The following is a 23,075-nucleotide window of genomic DNA, read 5'->3' as shown; positions in this document are numbered from 1 at the left end:
CAGGCAGCAGGGTTTGTTTCTTACCCGTGAAGCAACTGCACCAGCATGACAATGCTGGCGCTTGATAGGTGAAGCGCCCTAGCACCGAAATGCGCTCCTGCAGAGAAGACATGCTCCACTGCTCCATGGAGTGGCAGGCGCCAGCCCAGCCCTCCCTGAGCAGTTAGGTTGGCCGGACAGCAGCAGACAGCGTCGATCCGCCGGTAGGCTACCCAATCTGCAGGCAGCGACGTTCTCTACACTCTCCGCTCTGCGCGTCCCCAGCAGCTCGGAGGCCCAGCAGTCGAACCTCAGGGCCAGGGGCCTGCGCTGCCAATGAGCGGGTGCCGAGGATGGTCGCCTGCATGGAGAATGTCCTTTACCAGATCCCTGAACACTGGCCACCGAGAGACACTATGCACCTTTTCCTTCTGTTGCCTTTAGAGGTGGGGTTCACGAAGATGGAGCAGTCGTCTGAGCCTCGGGAATCAGCTGCTCTTTCCTAATGGTAATGGCAAGCGTCCGACACGAGCGGGAGGTCGATGATAGACGAGCGTCCTGGTCGGATGAAGATAAGGGCCATGGGCTGCAGGACACGGAAGCTTGCGGCGATGGTGGCATCCGGGAATTTTCTGCCTCTCGTGGTCAAGGTTGGGTTGCCCCATTCCCTGTGAAGAGAATTAAAATCACCACAGATAAGAACACTCTAGCCGAGTCGAGCATGGAGGGCAAGAAGGCATTGTTGGATTCCAAGACACACTGGGAGCTAGGTAGACTGAGGACACAGGTATCCATGCGGCCCATTTGCATTCTGTCACCACAAATCTTCAAGTGGCCCAATTGAGGGATGTTATTCTTTATGTGGATGGCTCTACAGGGCCTCACATGAGAGTGAGCGTCGTCCAAGCAGGGGGCGTCGCTGCAGCCGTGGAGGGGTCAGAAGGAGAGATCGGACTACAAAACGTTCAGTTGGGCGAGTTGGTAGATATTCATGTTGTGAACAGTGCGAACTACAAGGGACAAGAAAAGAAGGGACACAGGACGAGCGCTCGTCCTGTGTCCCTTCTTTTCTTGTCCCTTGTAGTTCGCGCTGTTCACATCATGGAGATCGGACTACCTAGTTTACCCAGGCTGACTGGAGGCTTTGGCTGAGATCCGGGTCCCTGGGGGGCGAGCACATCGTATTCCATGGTAGCCACCAACACAAGGTCATTTAGGTCAGAAACATGCGCGCAGGGAATTCACATTACACAGCATAATGCCTGACCTTGCTGTTTCCTTTAAGAGGACTGCCATGATGGTGGTCGATAGAGCTCTCGGCAGCGAGGGCGCCCTCATACACCTTGTGAGCCTCTGACCTGAAATGGTTGGCCGTCCTGCGAACGATCATGGTGACCTGGCTCTGCTCCTTCCCCCTGAGAGGGCTGGAGTCCGAAGCCCTGACGCCTTCCACAGTGGAGGCACCTGCGTTCAGAAGCCGAGCAATCACCATGGCAATGTGGTCGTCGTCAGCCTGACTACGCTCACTGCAGGCCAAAGGCTTTTCCCATGTCTCCCCAATTAACCTTGTTTTTTGCCAGCTGCGACCACCGTATACCCACAAACTTCAACTCATTCGCCCACCTGACTTTCTACCCCCCCTTGCTACGCTCCTTCTCTTGGTATCCACTCCATTACCCTTAAGGAACAGCGGTTGCCTTCATGTCCTGCCCAAGCATATTTCTTCCTCTTGATTTCAACTAGGATGTGATATCCCGCATTGGTTCTCTCAGCCGTCCGCCCCCTACCGATCTCTTGAAGTCACACCAATCAATTTTCTTTCCATAACTCACTGCGTTGTCTTTAACTTAAGCTGAGCCATCTTTGTTAGCCATCTCGTTTCTGCATCATAGGTGAGCACCGGTAGACGTAGCTGTTGTATTCTTTTCTCTTGAGCAGCGTTGGTAAACTGCCATTCCTGATCTGAGAGAACCTGCAATATGCGCTCCAACTCATTCTTATTCTTCTAGTTATATCAGTCATGATCCGGATCAGTGGTCACTACTCGCCTAAGTAGACGTGTTCTCTTACTACTTTCAGCAACTCCATGGTAATGCGCACTGATACAAGTCGTGCAGTGCTGGGGCCTCCTGCAGGTGGCAATCATTTGCTTGTAGCCCCTGCACTAGGAGCACTGCAGGGTCCGGACAAGAGAGGGCGCACCCTGAAGCGCATTCCTGTAATGAACACATGGTCAGCGGTGATGGCATGGCCACGGCGCCTTAGGCTACTAGTGTCGACTGGAGCATCGATGGTAGCCGCAACGTCGCTGTCGTACACTTCGCGGTCGGCCCCGTAGATACCGCCCATGCTGCCGTCAGGAAGGGAGGTCTCGAAGGTGCGAACCGGAGTGGAGAGGAGGGTGGTGGAGGCCAGAAGCTGCTCCTGGGATACCTTGGCAGAGACGTCTCCTGTATTCATGTTGCGTTTGCAGTTCATCCGCGCCTATAGGACTCCGGGCTGGCTGTAGAGGAAGGGGCTGTAGTCCTCTTTGACCACATCCTTGAGGGAGAGGGTCTGTCGTAAAGGAAAGATAAGAACCGTGGTCAGCCTTGGAAATCTGCGGGAGGCTGGACGCCAGGCCTTGCGCTGGACTTTGATCCAGCCACCTGGATCACGGTCGAGGCCCGAAGGCTTAGCATTTCCCAGCGAGTTGGCGTGGGTACTCACCCTCCAGGCAGAGTGGTCTCCTGCTCAGTGGTCACTTCTGGGCAGATATCATATCGGGCTCAATGCAGCAGTGCCGATTGATCAAATGTGAGAAGGCGGGAATTAGCAAATCTGTAACGGAAAATGAAGGGTGACGACTCGCAGGCATATCACATTTGTGCAAACTCACCGTGCCAGCCAACTGAGCGCGACTGAAGCCTCAAGCGGAGAAGCTGTTCACCATGGGGCTGAAAAAAAGCATAAAGAAAGCGAACTACCTACCTTGGCTGCAGCGGAATCACGATGTGCCGCAGACCGTAGGCACCGTCCATTCTTCCGAGTTGCTTGTCGTGGCTGGCGAGAACTTCCGAGCGCCGTGTGCTTCCACAAACCACATGTCGCTTAAGAGCACATCCGCACCCTTGCGTTTGATGGCATGACATAGTGGTGGCTTGGTCGCAACGCCGTTCGGAACGGATTTCTTTCCGTGACGCAAACGACAGCGGCTCGCATATGTTACCAACCTTGAGGCAGCAAGCAAAGCCAGCCCTATATGCGCTTTCCTCGCTGGCTCAATACCTACAGCTGACCTGCCTACAGTGAGATAAGCCTAGAGCTGTACACGCCACGAATCCCAGCTCACCGCGCTTCCGTCACAGAGAAGAAATCCGATGGCGACGGTCCATGAAACCTCTATTTTACGTTATGCTGTTACTTTCTGACTATTATGTAATGGTACTTGAAACAGCACAAATGAAGCTTAAATTTGCGAAGTCCAGGGCAGGTTTCACAGACCTATATCGCTCTCGCCGCGAGGCCTTGCCTCGCACTCACCTTCGATGCCGGTGGCCTGGCTCCGTTGGTAGTCGTCGGTTTGCCGTGGGTTTAACGGCATCCAGGCGTCTCCGGTGGACGGCGACGGCATCCCTCTGGCACTTGCATGTCACGATCAGAAGTTCTGCAGATAGTACAACAAAAATAACGGCTCCTAAGATCGTGAAAGAAATACAGGCCGGTTTTCTCATCCGCAAAAATCGGCTGCTTGAGCGCATGAGTTAGAAGAGATCTTTAGCATACAGTGTACTGTGTGTAACGCAACAGGTCCGGTACAAATGGTACACGTCCGGTACACCTCCGGTGCATTAGATCCATACAGAGTTCTGTGACAATTGTCATATGAAATTATAAAGTAATATGACACATTGACTACTGACTAAACAGTGTCAATAATTTAAAACTCATTATATGCATAGTACTGTGCTTACAGGATACTCAAAGATGTGCCTGATATACGTGAGGTCATAAATGTCAAATTTAGATGGTTAAGAAATGTGTTTTGTTTGTGCCACTAAAATGCTGATCTTTGCAATCATCTGCTATCTCAGAGTCTTTATTGCTAATGAGTAAAGGCAGATTAAGGGAACATGTCTTTTCTAGGCATATAACTTTCATCGTTGGAAGCATCTCAAGTCATATCATTATCTGAAACCGATCCACTGCAAGATGAAGACCTCTCCGATATCCCTCCTATTAATCACATCATCCTGATCAAGATGTGGCCACCCTATCCCTGCAATCTTCTTGATCTCATCCACCCCCTGACTCTCTGTTATGCCTGTCTTGTCCTGGAATCCATTCCTTTGGTATAATGGATCATCTGTTATCCGTTCTCCGCATTACATGCTATGCACATTTAATTGATTTCAGCTAGCATATCCTTAACTCCCATTTGTTCCCTAACCGATTAGGATCTCTTGTGCCCTTTACCGTCACCCCATCATTTTACTTTCCATACTTTACTGCGTTGTCCTCAATTCGAATTCCACCCCCTTTTTCAACTTCAAAGCTTCTGCCTCATCAGTGAGTGCAAGCAAGTTGCTATGCCTTCTTCTTTAGGAATACTGGTTACCTGGTTTTCACAGTTTAATTGAGAATATCTGCCAAATGCACTACATCCTACTCGTATTCTCATAGCATTAAAGGCATACTTCTAAACGTCCCAATAAATGTGCGACTCCCCAGGCCACTTTATTATTCTAGACATTTCAACCCATCATTAAAGGCACGTTTTGGAGGCTGTGTCATGTGCCTGTGCATGCTTAGGAAAATTAAACGTCTTCTCTCACTTTCAGTGTCTTTCTTTTCCTACACTAAACAGAAAAAAAAAGTAAGCTGGATGGTCTTCGTCACAGTTCACGCAACATGTTAGAAGGTAGAAGTGCTGCTGATGCCCACAATTGCCAAAACTGCTTCTGTTTACACAAACTGGACCGTAGGGACTGGTCTGTACAAGGATGGGGAGGCAACACTTTCCCAAGCAAGAAATTTTACATAGGAAAACCACATGAACCCTATTTTTTTTGGACAAAAAAGGCCCCAAGAATATACGATCAAAATGGGATTCCCCCCACCTCCCCAAACCACACACCCCCAAGAGATGACCTGTAAGTCTACCCCTGCTCGTCACATGCCCATATTTGTAACAACTTGTGCCATTAAGGTGCATAGCTCTTTTCATGCTAGATATGATTTTTGTTCTAGGTACAAGCATGGAACTAAATTTAGAAGTCACAATTTCATTTTTTCCGCACATACCATATGGTTGTCTGCACAGCGATTACAAAATCGTATTCAGCACTTTCAACATTTTGTTTTTATGGGCATCAACAATTTTTCAGCACAAGAATCTGCTCCACGTTTGCAGACTGGTGGAATGTGGATGTTTCACTCAAGGTATTTAGTTTTCGAAGATTTCGGCTGAGCCTGACAGAAAAAGATGGCTTTAAATTTGGCACTGCAGCTGTACTTAAGTGACTACATGAACTGCAAAATAAGTCGCACCAGGAACTGCATTTTTGCAGCTCTGGGATACTGCAGATGTGCCTTGGAGCTCAAATGTGTAAGGCATTTTATTTTGTGTGCTGTAGCCTTTCAAAGGATCATAAGGAGGAATTTGATGTTCCGTGCAGTTTTTTTTCCCTAACGATGACATCAGTCACTCACCATATATAGCAATTAAATTTTGTCAATGTTTCCCTAATGTCCTGTGGGGAGAATGAAGGTAAACTCCCTCACACAAGACAAATTTCCGCGCCCTAGAAATTGCAAAAAGAATTTAAATGTAAACTGTGTGGTTTAATGTCCTTCAGCAACACATGAGCTATGAAGGATGCCGTAATTAGAGCACTGTACCGTATTGGAGGACACCGGAATAATTTTAACCACCTGAGGTTCTTTATCGTGCATGTGCAACGCAGAGCAAATGGGCATTTCTGATATTTTTCCTCCCCTGAAGTCCTGCCGCCATGGCCGGGAGCCAAACTGTAAGGTGGCTGGCGCACCATGGCAGTTCACATCAGATAAGTGGATAAAACAACAGCAGAAAAAAAAAAGTTGAGAAAAGGACTTAAAGAAGAGAAAATCTTGCGAATTCACAGACAGGAAAACGTAGTACATAGCCTTTTCACATTAACATCCTAAAAAAATCTGCTTCAGTATTTCGAAAAGCAGAACCCAAGCTCATATGTGCAACCAAGATGTGCATTTGGCCAAATGCACCATTTCCAACTGCGGTTGTCACTTTATCAGATAAGAAATAACGACCTTATTGCTGCACAAGTAGACAAAAACAATTCATAATCAAGGACGTGCAAAGGATTAGTCAGAGGCTGCCTTCGTTGGAGAAAAAAAAGTTGGAGCTAGATGAGCACCTGTGGCTTTTATTTCAGGCCGCACTGCCAGAGACCTTATTTTCAAAAACATGCGCAGGTATGCACTTCGCTTTATGTGACGATAACCAACGAAAGCCAGATAAATGGCCCGGCTTCAGAACACTTCAGGTCTTCCTTATTTGAAGGCATCATTAAATCTTGACAGCCCCCCAGAAAAATGATGCCAGAGGCACAAGAAACTTTTCATCATTTTGACGAGCTGGAATCGTCATAGTGCCATCGAGCACAGTGTGCCATTGAAGCCCTGTGCGCTGTTAAGAAACTGCACTCCATGAAATTGCTATGTGCGTCCGAATCTTCCGAGATTCTGTGCGAAAAATTTTTTTTTTTCCCTGTAGTACAGTGGTGAGCTTACCCAGCTGAGATAGCCCACTAGTTCCACTAGCCGTGCGCGGCAAAGAAGGATAATGTTGATGATGACTATGGCCTTGTCCTCTGAATGGGGTGGATGTCGTCGGTGTGGTGCCCAGCCAGAGTACACAAAATGCACGCACACAACACACACAACTAATCACTCCCCACACAGAATGCATGCACGCACATCAACACATACATGCTCACATGGCTAATGGGGTTCAACGTACCAAAGCTACTCAGGCTATGAGGGACATACACACTCATATGAACAACTGGAACAGAAATGACAGCAGTACATCGTGAGCTCGGTGGCCACTCCAGTGGCTGCTGCCACGTTACATGCCCAACTATAGTCGGATACAACTCAAGAAGGCAGCGGCTTTTCCCCGTCAAAGGACCCCCCTCCAGCCAACGGCCTCGGCCGATTCTCATGACCGTGCTGGGGTGACAATACAGGGAGCAGTGCCACAATGGAGAGAAGGGTCTATTCCCGACCATGGAGGGAGAGGACTGTCCCCTTTCATCTGCCACTCCCTGCATTGTCACGCTAGCAGGACAATGAGAATCGGCCGACGCCATTGGCTGGAGGGGGGCTCTTTGACGGGGAAAAGCCGCTGCCTTCTTACGTTGTATCCGACTATAGTGCTTTTAGGTACTCCTCGAATTGTCGGCGCACAGCACCCCACCACTCGGCAAGGCGCTTCTTGGTGGCCTGTACTGTGACTGCGAATTCCTCTGGCTGGGTACGACATGAAGACCCAAACGACTGCAGAATGTGACATCCGTGGTGGACTAGATTTATCTTGGCATCAGAGCGCTGAGTGTTCCGTGGTTTCGTCTGCTTCCCCTCACTTTCAGCTTAGCGTCCTTTCCACTGTGTGATGAAATCGATGCTAGTACTGTAGGGTCTGCAGAGCTCCTCGCTCTTGCCTCAAACAGGAGGCTGCTGCAACACTCACTGTAGAGCACTGTAGGCTGGGGTGCCTATTTCTGGAGGCTATACAGGAAGAATGTGGTCTTAGCTTCTACTGCAGCCCACGACATTTCCCTATCTGAAGCTCTGTGCATCTACGAAGCTCTGTTTGCCACTTTGCTGAGCAGCTGCCTTCAACCCGCTCTTGAAAGAAGCCACACTTCTTTTCGAGATGGTAGATGCACTTTGTCCGTTGGGTGCAAAGGCACACTGCGGCCAGGTGGTCAAACACTCAGCACGCCCAACGAGTTCTAGGTACGCACTGGATACGACCCTTGTAGATTAGCTTACTCAACGCTTCTCGAGCTCCAAAGCTGGGCCAACCTAGGTCTCCGTGCACCACCTTGTTCGCTACCCGGCCACGACAGCCAAGCGAAGTTCGGCCAGCCTCGCACTGTTGTCTCTCGAAGCCACTCTCGTGTCCACTAGCAGGCACACTACAGCATTTGCAAGCATCAATACAGGGAGATGCTCAAACTTCCACACGTCGCCAAACATCACATTGAGATTGCCCTTCGAAGCATCAGCGATGCAGGAAAAGCTGAATCCGCATGGAAGCCTATCGGACCTATAACGACGTGCCACGTCGAGTTAAGCACGAATACGTGCATTTCACGCAGTTCTGGAGATATTACGTTTTTGAGTTCACACTCACGCACACTGGTAAAACGAAGTGTTCGAATCTAGCTTGTTTCTATAGCCTCGTGAAAGCTGTACATGGATTTTCTGTGCGTACTTCCACTGCCGGGCACCAAAACTCTGAACTTGGACAGCCACACCCTTCTTGGAATTGGGCCTCAGGTGCAGACGCATAATCTCATTCTGGCAGATGTTTCTCAAACACTGCAAATCCTAGGAAGATTTCTGAAGTAGTACTAGATCATCCGCAAAGGCTAAACCCACACTCATCGGTTGTCATCCATACCAGCTGTCTCGTAGCACCACTCGTAGCAGCCCTCACTCGATGCTACGAGTGGCGATGACGGGTACCCTTGGCGCAGACCTTTCTTCATTGCAATGGGGCCTTAAGACCGATCTAGGACTCGAATTGCATGACGACCGTGTTTTCCTTACACAGGCGTCGAATGTTGGCCAGCAGTAGCTCCAGAAGCACAGGTCCGACGGGGAGTAAAAGCAGGGGCCCGGCATGGGGTATGTTGTCCCACCAACTCTCTCCTTTTTACTATATTTTTACTTCTAAAGACTAGGCTTCAAGGCTGTCGCCGGACGCTCCCTCCTCTGATTTTTTTTTTCCTCCATGTTTTATAGGAAAATATTTAAGCTATAATGCATTACTTCAAACGTTTAAGTTTATTTTATGCATTTTTGTTTTTATTTTGGCAGCAGCGAAGTAGCCCCCTACCTCGCTGGTCATAGAGCTGCTTCTTTTTCTTTTGCACATGGTCTTCTATCTGGTGCAGTACTGCTCCCCTGTTCTTACTACTATAGTTTTTTTCAGCTCCATGGCAATTTTTTCGAACATTGCTTTTTGTTCCTGAATTTCTTCAGAGGCCCAACTTGTCCAAGTATGTGGCATATAGATTAAGAAGTAATTTAGTTTCTCCTCCCATCCATTTGCAGGCATGAGGTGGAAAAAGAGGTATATAATTAAAGAGAGTGGAAATAGAATGTCCACATAACACATGATATGATTGAAACAGCGCAAGGCCGAAGGCCAAAAAAGAGAGCAGAGGAAAGGAGGAAACCAAGAGGAAACCAACTCGCCCATCAGCTCGTGCTTTCAAACATAACACATGTTCCTTGAATGATTCTGCCCCCTTAGTGTGGCCATGCGAGCAGCCAGACCGTCCTTCCACACCACGAAGTGCAGTGGTGCAAAACTGCTTTCTTCGCTGTTGATTACAGTGCGGATCTTAAATGAACTAGCAAGAGGTTGGGTGCTTTAAGATATATGAGCCAGTCTATGACGGCCAAACATGGTAGATTGCTGGAAGATTGAAGGACACAAACAGTGTGAAATAAAACAGTTCTATGTTTGTATACTTAAAGTTAAATCAGTTATCTCACCAACTGTAAACTTATAAATTAAAGAGTGGAATCTTGTACGGGGCTCTAATCCGTAAAATCTATCGCGTCGAGCAGTGAGAGCCTCAGTTAGCACACCCTTCAACCAAAGTAGGTTAGAGCACACTTACTAATTTCTGGAGACACCTCCGCATGACCAAGCTCTGTTCCTGCCTCTGCAACGATATTCACACAAAAAGGTTGAGAGGGTATTCTGGACGGTCCATATATATAACGCTACGATGCAATGTGAAGAGGTGTCTATAATAATATGAAGATGCCTTAACGACAGGTATTTCGATTGTGATCGCTCACAGCTTTAGCGCCGCACACCGCATAAGCAGCACCTCAGATAAGGGGCTGCATCTCTTATTACCAAAACGACGTAAGCAAATCAAAGGATAGAGCCGCAGCGTCTACCCTGCTCCGGCCGCTGCCCCAGAAAGAAACTAACATGCAGGGTCTGTTTCCAATCGTTGCGCGAGGATAGCAGCTGGTACACACTTCATACCGGCTGACAACATATGACTGAGTAAAAAATATAGCTGGGCGAGTTGGTAAACCGACTCACCGTAAACCGAAAAGCACTCTGCAGACATGCCATATATATTCATTTATGAACTTACCTAGAGCTTAACCGTGCTCCTCGTTGCCTACGAGGTTCACCAAAAATGTGGTGCACCTCAGGCGCACTATGAACAAAGCGACTGGTAGGTTCCATCGTGAAAGAAGTGCTTGCTCATCGCTGTACTCGCCGCGTCTCGTCGTCTGCTCACGCGTATTTGGCGCCAGACCTCAACTTCCGGAAACAATACTTCCGTTGGCGTTCTAGTTTATGTCTTTTGCCGCTAGGGTAGACACGTTACGGAAAGCGTGGCGCTAATATAACTTGTTGAGAAAATGGCCTCCTCCTTCATTTTACTTCAAACAATACAGTTTTATCGTTTATCCACGCAATCATCAACATTCATTTGTCATTTATCTACGGTTGTGCCACCGAAAAGAAAATGGGCAAAAAGAAATACACTTTTTATACTCTTCTAGAGCGAAAAAAGTCGTTAATATGGTTGTTTTCATTGCTGATGTTATGATAGTGAAGAACGACAAAACAAATGTATTCAATAGCGCGCACGAACATTGGCAATCGATGATGATGGTCTAGAGTTACTGCAGTAACTCTACGAGGCACCAGTTGGTGCTGCCATCTCTTGCAATTCGGTTAATGCCTCAATCTGTAGGCCGTGCTTTAGCGTGACCTTCGAGATCGGTAACATATGCCCGTCCTCAACGCGCGCCGAACAGTAATGGAGGGCACATGCATCGAAGCCCCTAAAGCTCCTAAATAGAAGCCCCTAGTTGGTGCTGCCATCTCTTGCAAATCAGTTAATGCATCAATCTGTAAGTTGTGCTTTAGCGTGACCTTCGAGATCGGTGCCCTCGCAACCCTTGAGGACATTGTTTAACGGTTTAACCGTGTATTCGTGCTTTCTGAAGGATTCATTCGAAGAAATCGTGCATCATGGCTATTTGGTAAAGTAGACACGCCGTATGCGTAGTAAACAGGGTAACTTTGTGAGCGTTATAGATTGATAACGCCTAACGCTTTATCTCATGCCCTCATGCGTAGCGACGGGCTTGGTCGCATTAGGCATGCCGATACCGCGAACGTTGGGTCTTGCTGAGGTAAGCAGGTTCTGCTTACCGCATAATTTGGCTCGCCGCGCTTTCGGGCTACCACAGGTCCAATCTCTTCTCTCGCTTTGACGTTGTATGCGCCATTTGATGTATTTAAATGGAACGCAGGAGCTCGAATGGTAAAAAAAAAATGAGATTGGTTTTTGAAAATTGGTTTTTAGGAAAGGAAATGGAGCAGTATCTGTCTCACATATCTCGGTAGACACCTGAACCGCGCCATGAGGGAAGGGTGAAAGGAGGGACTGAAAGAAAGGTAGGAAGAGGTGCCGTAGTGGATGGCTCCAGAATATAGTTTCAACCACCTGGGGGATCGTTATATTTTGCCTTTACGTTATTCTCCTTTACGATGGCATATACTCAACACTTAGCGGCCAAACTTCGCCAACATTTGTGGCCGTCTGGCCACAATGATGTTTTGCAAAAAATACGCTAACAGTTGTGCTGTAAAATGCCACCAAAGGCTGATTTAAATGATTTAAAAGCATTTTTGACGTTGTATTAACTAAAAGTTCTGTGTAAAATCAGTGCCTGACTGAGAGAATTGTAAATCATTGAATGCTACTCAACTATTGCTTCCAAAAAAGGCGTAGCAACCATCCTTGCAACCTGTGAATGATGTACGGCCAAAGTGCGTGCGGTCCATTGACCGGAGTTCGCAAGATCAACCGTCTTTATCATGGGGAGCTTGGTTGTGCCGAGGATCGTAAAGTGAGGCTGGCCTTGCTGACACCGTGAAACAACACTCACGCGCCACGCATTCGCTGCGTAGGTGCAATTTTTGGACCCCTTTAGGGGGGTGTGCCGAAGCATTGCAAAGATAGGTTCAGTACGGCGTTCAATCTCCGCGCGCTTCGTGCGGATAGGATTTAAACAACAGGTTAAAAACGCGGAAGTTAAAAATTGGATGAATTCAATGGAAAAGAAACATAGTGTAGAACTATATCGATTCTGGAAAAGGCAGATCAGGAAAGAATTTTTCTATGATAACTCAAGAGGCAGTGCCCTACTTTTCGAAGCTAGATCAGGGTGTCTTAGAACGCGCAGCTACAAAAAGAAATTTAACGAAGAAGATGACACATGTGCAGTGTGTGGTAGATCTGTGGAAACAATTGAACACCTCATAATCAAATGTGATGGTATCCATCCGGATGTCGATGCAGGCACAGTCACTCTTTCTGAGGCCCTAGGGTTTAAAGATAACAATGGTCATGTAAATAAATCTGCAGTGGAAGTCAGCAAAAAGCGATTGGAGGATTGGTGGCTGAAAAGCAGAGATGTGGCATAAGGTTAGAATAGTAGGAAACCGTAGGCAAAGTTGATGGAGAATCTTAATGAGAATTACCAACACAGTAAACCAAAAAAAAATAATAAATAAAGAAAAGCTGAGCATGGTGGCAATTGCCACCACCCCGTTTCAAAGGGGGCGCTCCTATCCATCCATCCATCCATCGGTATGAATTTGCCAGCGGTATGATGTTCAGGAATCGTACAGTAGCACATGAAGCACCATTGCTGCAATAAATTGATGAAGAACAAATAAAATCATAATGTGTTTTTACTTTGGCAGATCGCTGCATAAAATTGAGGAAGAACAAATAAAGAAAAAAGGGATTCTGCCTGAGATGATATCTGAGGCACTGAAAAAGGTAAACAGTGTCACTGTTCAAAAAATATTGCCCACATTGAGTCCTGCCCGAGATATGTCGTCATCATCATCATCCTGACTACGCCTACTGCACGGCAAAGGCGCCTCCCATGTCTCTCCAATTAACTCCGTTCTTTGCCAGCTGCGGCCACCGTATCCCTGCAAACTTCTTTACCTCATCCGACGCGCAACTTTCTGCTGCCCCCTGCTACACTCGCCTTCTCTTGGAATCCACTCAGTTACCCTCAAGGACCGGTGTTTATCTTACCTTCGCATTACATGCCCTGCCCAAGCTCATTTTTTCTTCTTGATTTCGACTAGGACATCATTATCCCGCATTTGTTCCCTCACCCTCACTGCAAAATGTGGAGGCCTCCAGCATTGTCCTGTGTTCTTCTTCTCCTCGTGTCTCGTTCTTTCGCTGGTGAAGCAATGTCTGATTAAAAACATTTTCTCGTAATTTTGTATGCCCGCATTGAAGGGACACTGACAACAATATAACTAATGTTTGTTCTTGGTTAAAATCTGTTTTCGCTTTTTGTGGCTATGTTCATGTTTGGCAGCAGAAGCAGCATTTATTCCTGAGAAAATTATATTTAGCATTAAGCTTTTTCCCCACTCAATTCAAACTAGCAACAAAAATACCAAAAAGGACTCTGCGATCAATGTTCGGAAGTGAATGGGAATGTAGGCTAGCCTCAGAGATTCGCATTAAAAAGCGTTCATGATGTCACTACTTGTGCAAATAATGGCAGATGGCAGCAATTCCTGCATTTTATTGGCTGTTCATAAATTGCAAAACCTCCATATATGAATGAAGGAAGGCTGTCATTAGAGCATTGTGATCTTTCATTATGGGACTTCAATTTGGGTCTCAACTACTGTTGAGACCAACTACTGTTTTCTTGCAATGAGTTTAAAACACGAGCCCAAAACATTCATGGCACATTCTATCTCGGCAGCAACCAAAACTGACGCCAAACAAGTCAAGTGCACATATGGAGATGTGACCATACCAGCCACCACAAACGGGGTAAGACACAGAGATCAGTTCTCCCTGATAGCTTTATTTTACTCCCGACGCCACGCACAGACAGACACAACACTGAGGCACTCACACAACACAATGTAGCATTCGCAGTAGCAGTCAACACCACACAACACTGAACGCGACTAGAGTAGAAGACAAGGACGGAGCGGCTGCTGATATCACCGGGACTTGTAGATCCACACTTCTTTGCCCACGTAGGCAGTGGGGAAGTGGGTGTGCAGGAAGCCCTTGAGGAACTTCAAGTCAGCGTCCACCACAAAGTCAAGCATGTGCTTGTACAGGCTGTTGTAGATGACAATGTAGTCGGTAACACCTCCGAGCCCAAAAGCCTTGAGGCCATTGACGGGGTCCTGGAAGAACTCGCGAGCCTCATCTATGTGCCCCTTTTTATTCTTGATGTTGGGCTCACACGCCAGGAACTTCAGCTTGACATCGCGCCGGTGGATGTGACTGGAAGGATGAGACAGATATGGTCATTCCTCGTTAATACAGACATTTCGGCTTCCGAGCAAAACTGTGTTAAGGAGTAGAGACACCTAATTTTGTTGGCATGTTTTCTTCTCTACAACAATGCGGAAGGCCCTGCTATGCATGAATCACCATGTGGTATTCACCTACGACCGCTAAATAATCTATAATCAAATTTTTCTGTCATGCTTTTTCAGTTTCAGTTTCAACAGCCAAATGATGGTTGTGACGTCAAAGCGTGGCTATATGTCATGTGAGGGATGGAAAAAGCTGCAATCTAATCGCTGCTTCATCGTTTTAATTCACTACAGCGCTCTGACGCCAGCCTTCCTCAAGAGCTAGAATGACAACGAATGTAGAAGCACCGATTATATTTCGAGTTTTTCATGCCTCATATGACCTGTAACCTCTCTTTGATGTAACAGTCATCGTTCGGCTCCCGAAACCGAAACAGCACAAGAAAAAAATTCAATTTTAAGTATTTAGAGGTCATAGGAGATTACCATGCAGTAATACATGTATAATAATGCCTTATGCCTCATTACAAAGAAGAAAACACGCACCCAAAAGTGTCTTCAATCGTTAATTATCAGGTGGGAGGAAAATTTTTAATTTCACATTTTTTTGTAAGGAACATGCCTAACTGCGCTTGAATCAAGCTTTAAAAGGTCAATAAGCCTTATTTGTTACATAACGACTTCATACAGAATGAGTTCATAAGAAGTGTAATTGAGACCCTCCAAGCAGTGTACAGTCATGACATGGACATTTTGTAACATTCTTTCAGACACAGGCGGTCTAGGATGACAGAGCAAAAAGGCAGATGTTCTCTGCCTGACGAGGGCCCTGTCACCCTTACAGTGCATAGAAAAGTACAAAGGATTACAGCATTATACAAGTGCTAATGTAACAACATTAAAATAAATAACATCCAATAAAAAGTTTAGTTGGTTATCAAAACATGCATGCTTAAAGCTTTGAGTAGGACAGTATGTAGGTTCGGAAGGCATTTTTGAAGGTTTTGAGTGCTCTACATTGCTGTGATATGTCAAGAAAAGGTGGGTGTGTATTCATAAAATTAGGGATTAAATACGACTATATGAGGGCCTGCCAGATGTTACATAATTAATCATCAAGGGGTGCAGAATTTTTATCCGAGCAAGAACAAAAAAACTACCTGGAGCCACACCAGCACTTGCATGAAACGCAGGTGTCCATGTTAAAAGCAGTTTCTTTTGCTCATTCTGCATGACTGATTGGAGACAGCCCTGCGCTGCTTATCATGAAGGGTTTCCAACGAAAGCTCCTGCCATTCGTGGCACATTATATACCATTATATACAGTTACCAAGGTGAAACCTAGCAGCCCTATTCCGTATTCTTTCAGGTTTGTTGGCTGCTTCTAAAGGCGAAACACATGCATGCATACTTGAGCATCGCACATACATGCGGAAAATATAATTGCTGCTTCAAGCTGTTTGGTTATACTAATTGTTGTTTCAGGCCTTTGGGTAGGGAACTGAGTTTTTGCCTCGTAAAACTGAGAAAAGAAACTGCGTTAATTACCGTGTAGTTTGTGTGTCTGTTTCATCTCGGGTCAGAAGTAAAAAACAAATGAGCAAAAAAACTCTCAAGAATTTGACCTCTGTCATACAGAGATGCGACAAACACAATGGCGAAATGGGCGAGTTGGTGATACATCCTTAGGGAAAATAGCGCAAAGAAAGGAAATAACAGGACCTGCGCTGTTTCCTTTCTTTCCATCGTCGTTTTCCTGCGCTATTTTCCTTAAAGGTGCCCTGAAGAGGAATCTGAACTTGTCTCTTTGCCGCGGGAACTCGATCTACACGTTCCTAGCATTCTTAGAAAATGAGACTTATTGCCCTGTGTGGCCGATTTCCGTAATTAAATCGAATTAACGTCCGGCTCCCGCCTTTATTTTTTGAATTCTCCCCGTACGGTGGGCGAAGTTGACCAACGCGTGAAGTGCCTTTCAGCCAGCTCCGTGGAGGCTTTGCTTTCGCTTTATTTTGTTTTTTATGTTTCCATGAATAAATAGTTTCATTCGCAAATAATATAGCCGCAAAATAAGCCCTTAGAAATAAAAATACGCGCGGACTATTTGCTACTACGGACTACTACGTATTACTCCGTCGATGGCAGAGTGGCAAGCCGCCACGGGACTGGGTGAAAGGCACTCCACACGTTGGTCGACTCCGCCCACCGTACGGGGAGTTAAAAAAAAAAGGCGGGAGCTGGACGTTAATTCGATTTAATCAGGGAAATCGGCCACACAGGGCAATAAATCGAAGTTTCTAAGAATGCTGGGAACGTGTAGATCGAGTTCAGATTCCTCTTCAGTGCACCCTTAAGGATGTGACAAAGTTCAGCAAACATGCAAGATGACAAGATGGGAACACGGAAGTGGCATCACCATCACCTGTAGAAAGGCGTGGAGTGGCACGGCATGAGGAAAGCCACGCTGGTGCGTCCGGGCCTCTGCTCCAGCTCCTTGGCCAGGTAGTCCATGGCTTCGATGGTGCCCTTCTGGTGGAAGAGGCCGAAGTACAGGGCAGGCGGGAAGAACGACACCGCCAGGATGCCTGCCAGTGTGAGGCCCCAGGAGCGCGGCAGCCGCGCCATGCCCGCCCCGCACACGCACATGGCCAATGGGAAGATGGGGAGCAGGAAGCGGAACTCCTTGTGGCTGACCAGGCTGGGACACACCACCATTGCGAGGGGTTAACAGGGGGGAGGAGGAAAGTGCGTGGCAACAGTGCAAGTAAATCTAAGCTCCGGCCCGAGATGCACTAATTCTACACCAGAGATAATCTACCCATGCACCAGCTAAGGCTCACGAGAAAGCTCGAAAGTACACACACACACATTGAGAACAAAGATGATGCTTCCCTGAAAACTGACCTCTTAAAGAAAGAAAAAGCCCAGAAATTACTAACCACAGTGGCGTCAATGCCTTTTTTCTTTTCTTTCTTTTTTTTTTCACAGGTCTCGGAGGCTTTACCACACCACCATGCACTTCCAGTAGATGATCACAGAGTCCTTTTCATCACTGATGTCATGGGTTTGAATTGGGTGGTGGAAACACGATGTTTTCTTCTTGGTAAAAAATTAAATTTCACTAAAAAGAAAAGCTGGACGGCTGTCATCAGTGTCAGTTTAAGACGACAGTGCAGAAAACTATAGAAAGACAGAAACAGGAAGAAGGGATAAGGACGCAAAGAGAGCAGAAAGCTTTTAGGGGGACAAACACAAATTAATGGCAGCTGAGCTAAGAAGAAGGAGGAAAAATGAACATAGGTGGTACAAACAATGCGGACAGATAACCTGTGAACCTGATCTACCTGGTCTGTAAGGTTGCTATAAGAAAGACAACAGCACAGGCATGATGAAGCTCACTGGTGAAGAGTGCAGTTGACTGCAGCACTGCCCCAATAAGCTGAGCCACCATAAAACAATGCAGCCAATTCAACAAAAACACAACCACCGAACTGATTACAAGCAATGCCTTTTTAACTCGGCGGAGCACACAACAAACAAAACTTGTTCAGCACAAATGGGGAATTTAATATTTTTTAACAGGCAAGAGGAAAGCCAGCACTCGATTCCATGAACAGTCAAACGCCACTTCAACACATGTATTCCCATTATCATTCTTGTCAACAATTCCTACTTGCAGAGTGAATTATCTTGCTTTCTTGTCCATGAAGACCCAAAGCTGAATCGGACACAACAGCTTAAATAAAAAGACCTGGGTATGACCAATGTCCTCAAATGAGCACTGGAAGCTTTTATAACATCTTATAATTGCGATTCAGTGAGTAAGCAACAATTCCAACATGCACTGCTCACATGCTCGCTCCTTTAGTCACCTATCCATCCCGTCTTGCCGGCCTTTTATGATGCCCACAGGACATTCGACACCTAGTGCCCTCGTGTGCTCATTGTGACACCTGCAATGCCCTCCTGAGGCATTGCACATAACTATGTCTGCTGTCAGTATCTTACATTACCTAACCTATATGTATAGCGCTGCTGCGTGCAGTATTATTACAAACATATGCAGCAAGGCGTTCTGGCAAGCTAGTTTTTTTACCGCGCCCACAAGTTTTCTCGTACTTAGCGCTCTTCTGTGCTCATTCTCACAGCTACAAGGTGCACCAGTGCCCCCCCAAGGCACCACCCACAACTAAGTCTAGCGTGAAATCCGTGCTAGCCATCACACACTCCTAAAAGTATTTAACGCTATCATCCCTACTTACGCAGCACAGCTGCTTGTGGCATTATTTCATAAACAAGAAGACGAAGCTCTTCTGGTGAGCTCCCGCTCTCGCTCACCTAAGCACCAGCATGTGCCAGATGATGATGGCTGCCAGCAGGCGGCAGCGGCCCACCCGGATGCCCAGCACAAAGGGCAGCACGTGCAGGGCCAGCACAGCAGGCAGCCCATTGGTGAAGTACCAGTGCCATGGGTTCTTGCCGTAGTGGGCGCCCACGTCGGCCACAAAGTTCAGCCGAGCAAAGTTCCACGGGGTGCACACCCACTTCCGGTAGAACCACCGGTCACACAGCATCAAAGCTCCAAAGCAGCACACACTGGCAGATGAAAGAGAGCAGCAGGATAAAGCAAACAACCGGACGATAAAGCATGGCTCAACTTGCTCTTTCAACGATCAAGAGCATGGAGTACACCAGTTGTAACTGCTTCTGAAGGAAGCAGGTAATCAGCCAAGGAGTGCATGACGGGGTGCTAGTTAGTATGACATAATTTTCAAACATAAAACTGCACAGCAGAAGAGAAGCAGATGGGATGAGCACAGCCCCACACCTGCGCAGCTTTATGTTACGTGATCAACCAAATTGGCACAGCATTTGCTTTTTATCTGTTCCTAGCACTTTCCAAGAAAAGCTACCGATTATGTGGTTTGGACTCAATTTCAGCTTTAGCGGTACATTTGGCACATCTAACTGGTGGACTCGCAGAAACTTGTTCCAAAGTTTTGTGAACTTTATTTTAAAAATTCAGGGGGGGGGGGGGGGGGGGGGACACTTTGTTGACCTAAAACGCGGTGAGGCTAAAGCTTTTGGCGCGGTGTTGCTGCTTGTGTCACTGATGTGTGGTTAAGATGTTAAGTACACACTTGTTTGTCAATCTTAAATGCTGGAGACACTGGAGGGCATTTGGGAGGCATCCGTCTGATTTGACGCCTTTCTGCAAACTCTCCAGCGACCTAGACAAGGAAAACTGCATTTGTGTTGGCAGGAAGTAGCATAGCCATTAGTACGCTCGGCTGCGGAACGGAAGGATGGTGGTTCGAATCCCATCGTGCACAAAGATTTTTAAAATTTTTTTTCTGGTCTGACTAGAGAAAGCATGACACCTCTGCTGACAACCTTCTGTCGACAACGATGAGGCATTAAAGGCTTTCGCCTTAAAAACGCATTCACGATTGCATTACACCAATGCTCTTGACCTCAGAGAAAGTTACTGCAGAACTGAAAACCCACCATCACCATGAAATGTTCTGCCAACAGGCTTGTTTCACTGCAAAATGCCACTGAATGCAAAAAAAAGATGCCACATACCTTGTGAAGATGAGCCTCTTAAGCAGAAACATCCTCGAGTGGGACTCCCTGGCAAGGTGCAGGACGATGAGGGGCAACCAGAGGACCACAGCCGTGGGCCGCATCATGCACGACAGACCCACCAACCACAGATAGCCCCAGGAAGTGCTGCAGGTGGTGTCGGTAACATTAGTGCGAGAGCTTAGTCAAGCCCAGTAACCATACAAATCTCCTCCATATTATGCCATAGCATACAGGATATCTGCAATGCAAAAGCATATTTGTTTACCACCTTCCTGCCTAGTGCATATTTACCACTCCCACATCTATTGAAATACTGCTTTTACGGTTTGAACTGAGGGTTTTCCACCACCCAGCTGGCCTCATCCTAATGCAAGTCTGAAAGTGCCCAAATGATATGGTTTCGCAACAAGATTGCTTTTACATCAGTACTTAAATGTGCACTTTTCCTGTAAAGAAATCCAGTTGCATCAGCACTGATGTCAGTTCTATCCTGTCCTCCATCTTGAGTGTGCTGGTTTGTTCATGTCAATATTACCTTTCAACCAAAGTTCCATTGGTTGGTAAACGTACATCCACAACCTTAAAGCACTACACACTGCGATAACTTTTTGTGACAATGAAGAGAAAACTACAGGGGTGACTATTCCGCCACCAGGAAGAGAGGTGTGTTTCAGCTCTAGCTGTGGCTGCATTTCCAACAAAATTTTTGCAAAGCAGGCAGCAATACAGCAAAGGAACACATGATCCAAGAAAAGTAATTTGATGGTAGCATACTCCATACTTTCTTTTTTGTGCATGCCCTTACCCCGGCAGCTTCTGGCCTCTCCATGGGTACATGGAGAGGGCTCCTGCTGTGAACACCTGCTCGGCCACATTGGTCAGGGTTCGAGAGGCTGTGTAGTGCAGAAACCACGAGGAGATCACGCAGAATGATGTCCAGCATGCACCCTGGTAGCCAAAGAGGCGACGGCCCAGCTCAACAGTCCAGTAGTCACCAATGGCTGACATGAGGGCCTGAACGAGGCGTGGCACCATGGTCTGCAAGTAAAGAGGGCGGGTGTCACAGGTGCATTACTCCCTCATTACAGAGACACTCAGGACATGCCATAAACTACAGCTTTAAACTGCACTACATGCTGTTTTCCTCTAACAATGCTGCTCCTGTAAGTACTTATTCAATGTAGCAAAAGCGCAGGTAATCACTATGACATGCAGCATCAGGCACAACCATCCCATTCAGTTTGAAGGCTTTTGTTCTGTGGTATTCAGCAGTTCTGTTTATGTAACCTAGGTGGCACTAGGCACACGCCTTACCATGTCAGCTGACACATGCATTTGTATATATATTCATCATGGACTGGGAATAAAAGGGATTTGATCGAAGTAAGTGGTGGGTGCTTGACTTCGCGATTCTCCGGCTGCTCCGGCGTAGTCGGGCCGGGCATGACAAGGGATACAACAGTTGCCAGTCCCCCAACGGCAAGGGATACAACATGTTCACTGCCACATAGTGCAGGAAATGACGAGGCTTTGAGAACTGGCAGGGCTTACCACCATGAAGACAGTGTCAATATTGAATATCTTCAGTAGGTAATACTGTGCCGCGATGAACATGGGGTAAACAGAGCTTCGAATGGCATACTTCCACTCCCATGTCTGGTAGCCATACCTGAAAGAAAACGATATGCTCTTTAACGACTTCCTCCCTTTTAATTGTTCACACAACGCGACCAAATCTATCCAGGTCTTGACTTCTCGTGCGCACTAGATTGCTGACCAACGTGCAGTGCAAAATTTGGTCTCTGACTTGCAAGATCGAACAATCTCGAAATGAAGAAATACATCCGAAGAACATTTTAATTGACCCAATTACTGCATGTGAGTGCATATTACTGTGGTTCTAAAGACATCATCAGCCTGAGCTAATCTCATTTTAGTTCAGTTCAACTAGAATACGCTTTGATCAACACTGAATTCAAGCCACACCACAAGCCAAGAACGCACGAAACTAGATCGAATTCTTGAATAAAGATCAAAGTATGTGTCACAAACTAGCCCAGCAACAAGTTTATTAGATCGAATTCACATGAGGACAGGAGAGACGCTGGCACCGTTAAAAATAGCAGCTGCCCTTACCCGAACACAAACTTGTGGGCGATTTCCAGCGACTGCCAGTACTCGTCAGGAACGAACGCGGTCCTAACGAAGAACGCGCCTCCGCACCGGAAAAGCACGAACATAAACAAGAAGAAGACCTTCGGGAACTCCTTTGCATCTTCTGGAAAAAAGTAAGATCGCGAAGAAACCCATGAATTAGAACAAATCACCGCTGCCGCGATCTTATCTACGCTAACGCACCTTCCTTCTTCGGTTCCTCTTTCACTTCTGATCGCTCCGCTAGCTCAGCCATTCAAGAAGATCACAAGTTTCACCTTGTCGGCCAAATGCTGACTCTCCTGTGGACCTCTACCTTTCGCGATGTCGGTCCGTTCTGCCTCCCGAAGCACACACACAATCCTAAATTCGAATGCTCGCACATGCCAGCACGCGCGTCAAGCTGTCATGCGCAGCCCATTGCGCAGCCCGACCCGCATTGATTCAGCTAGCAGCGGCTCGTGCATAGCCGCTATGTAAAAAAAAAATGATTGGTTTCAGTTTCAGTTTTTAATGCCGATCTGTATGGATCATTGGTACCATGATTGGTACGAATGGCTTATGTCTGGTTTTGTTCAAGCTTCAAAAAAGCCCGCTAGCTGTTTGAAACGCGGCTCATGAGCAGCAAAGAGAGCAGCACGCTGCGTGGCTATAACCATGCAGTAGTACATGCACACAAACGCATGTGTGCTGACCACTAGCT

The 23,075-nt window shown here is 46.8% G+C and overlaps 1 protein-coding gene and 1 non-coding gene across 2 annotated transcripts; one reads left to right on the top strand and one right to left on the bottom strand.

The window, feature by feature from the left end:
• The first annotated feature begins 12,112 nt into the window (after positions 1-12,112).
• LOC149365482 (U4atac minor spliceosomal RNA) lies at positions 12,113-12,234 on the top strand. The gene has a single exon (XR_016287771.1). It is a non-coding gene; the product is annotated as a U4atac minor spliceosomal RNA (small nuclear RNA).
• A 1,906-nt stretch (positions 12,235-14,140) lies between these two features.
• PIG-B (phosphatidylinositol glycan anchor biosynthesis class B) lies at positions 14,141-22,823 on the bottom strand. The gene is made up of 8 exons (XM_089542839.1): positions 22,577-22,823; positions 22,355-22,496; positions 21,770-21,887; positions 21,024-21,256; positions 20,216-20,362; positions 18,968-19,225; positions 17,052-17,327; positions 14,141-14,594 (listed from the first exon to the last, which is right to left on the bottom strand). The coding sequence occupies exons 1-8, from the start codon at positions 22,626-22,628 to the stop codon at positions 14,303-14,305; spliced, it is 1,518 nt and encodes a 505-aa protein (XP_089398965.1). The 5' UTR covers positions 22,629-22,823; the 3' UTR covers positions 14,141-14,302.
• Between the last annotated feature and the right edge of the window lie 252 nt (positions 22,824-23,075).

The sequence above is a fragment of the Amblyomma mixtum genome, chromosome 1, assembly GCF_055824585.1.
Source record: "Amblyomma mixtum isolate Tamu chromosome 1, ASM5582458v1, whole genome shotgun sequence".
NCBI lineage: Eukaryota > Metazoa > Arthropoda > Arachnida > Ixodida > Ixodidae > Amblyomma > Amblyomma mixtum.
Note: the sequence above shows the minus strand (reverse complement) of the source record. Positions and strands in the feature narration are given on the sequence as shown.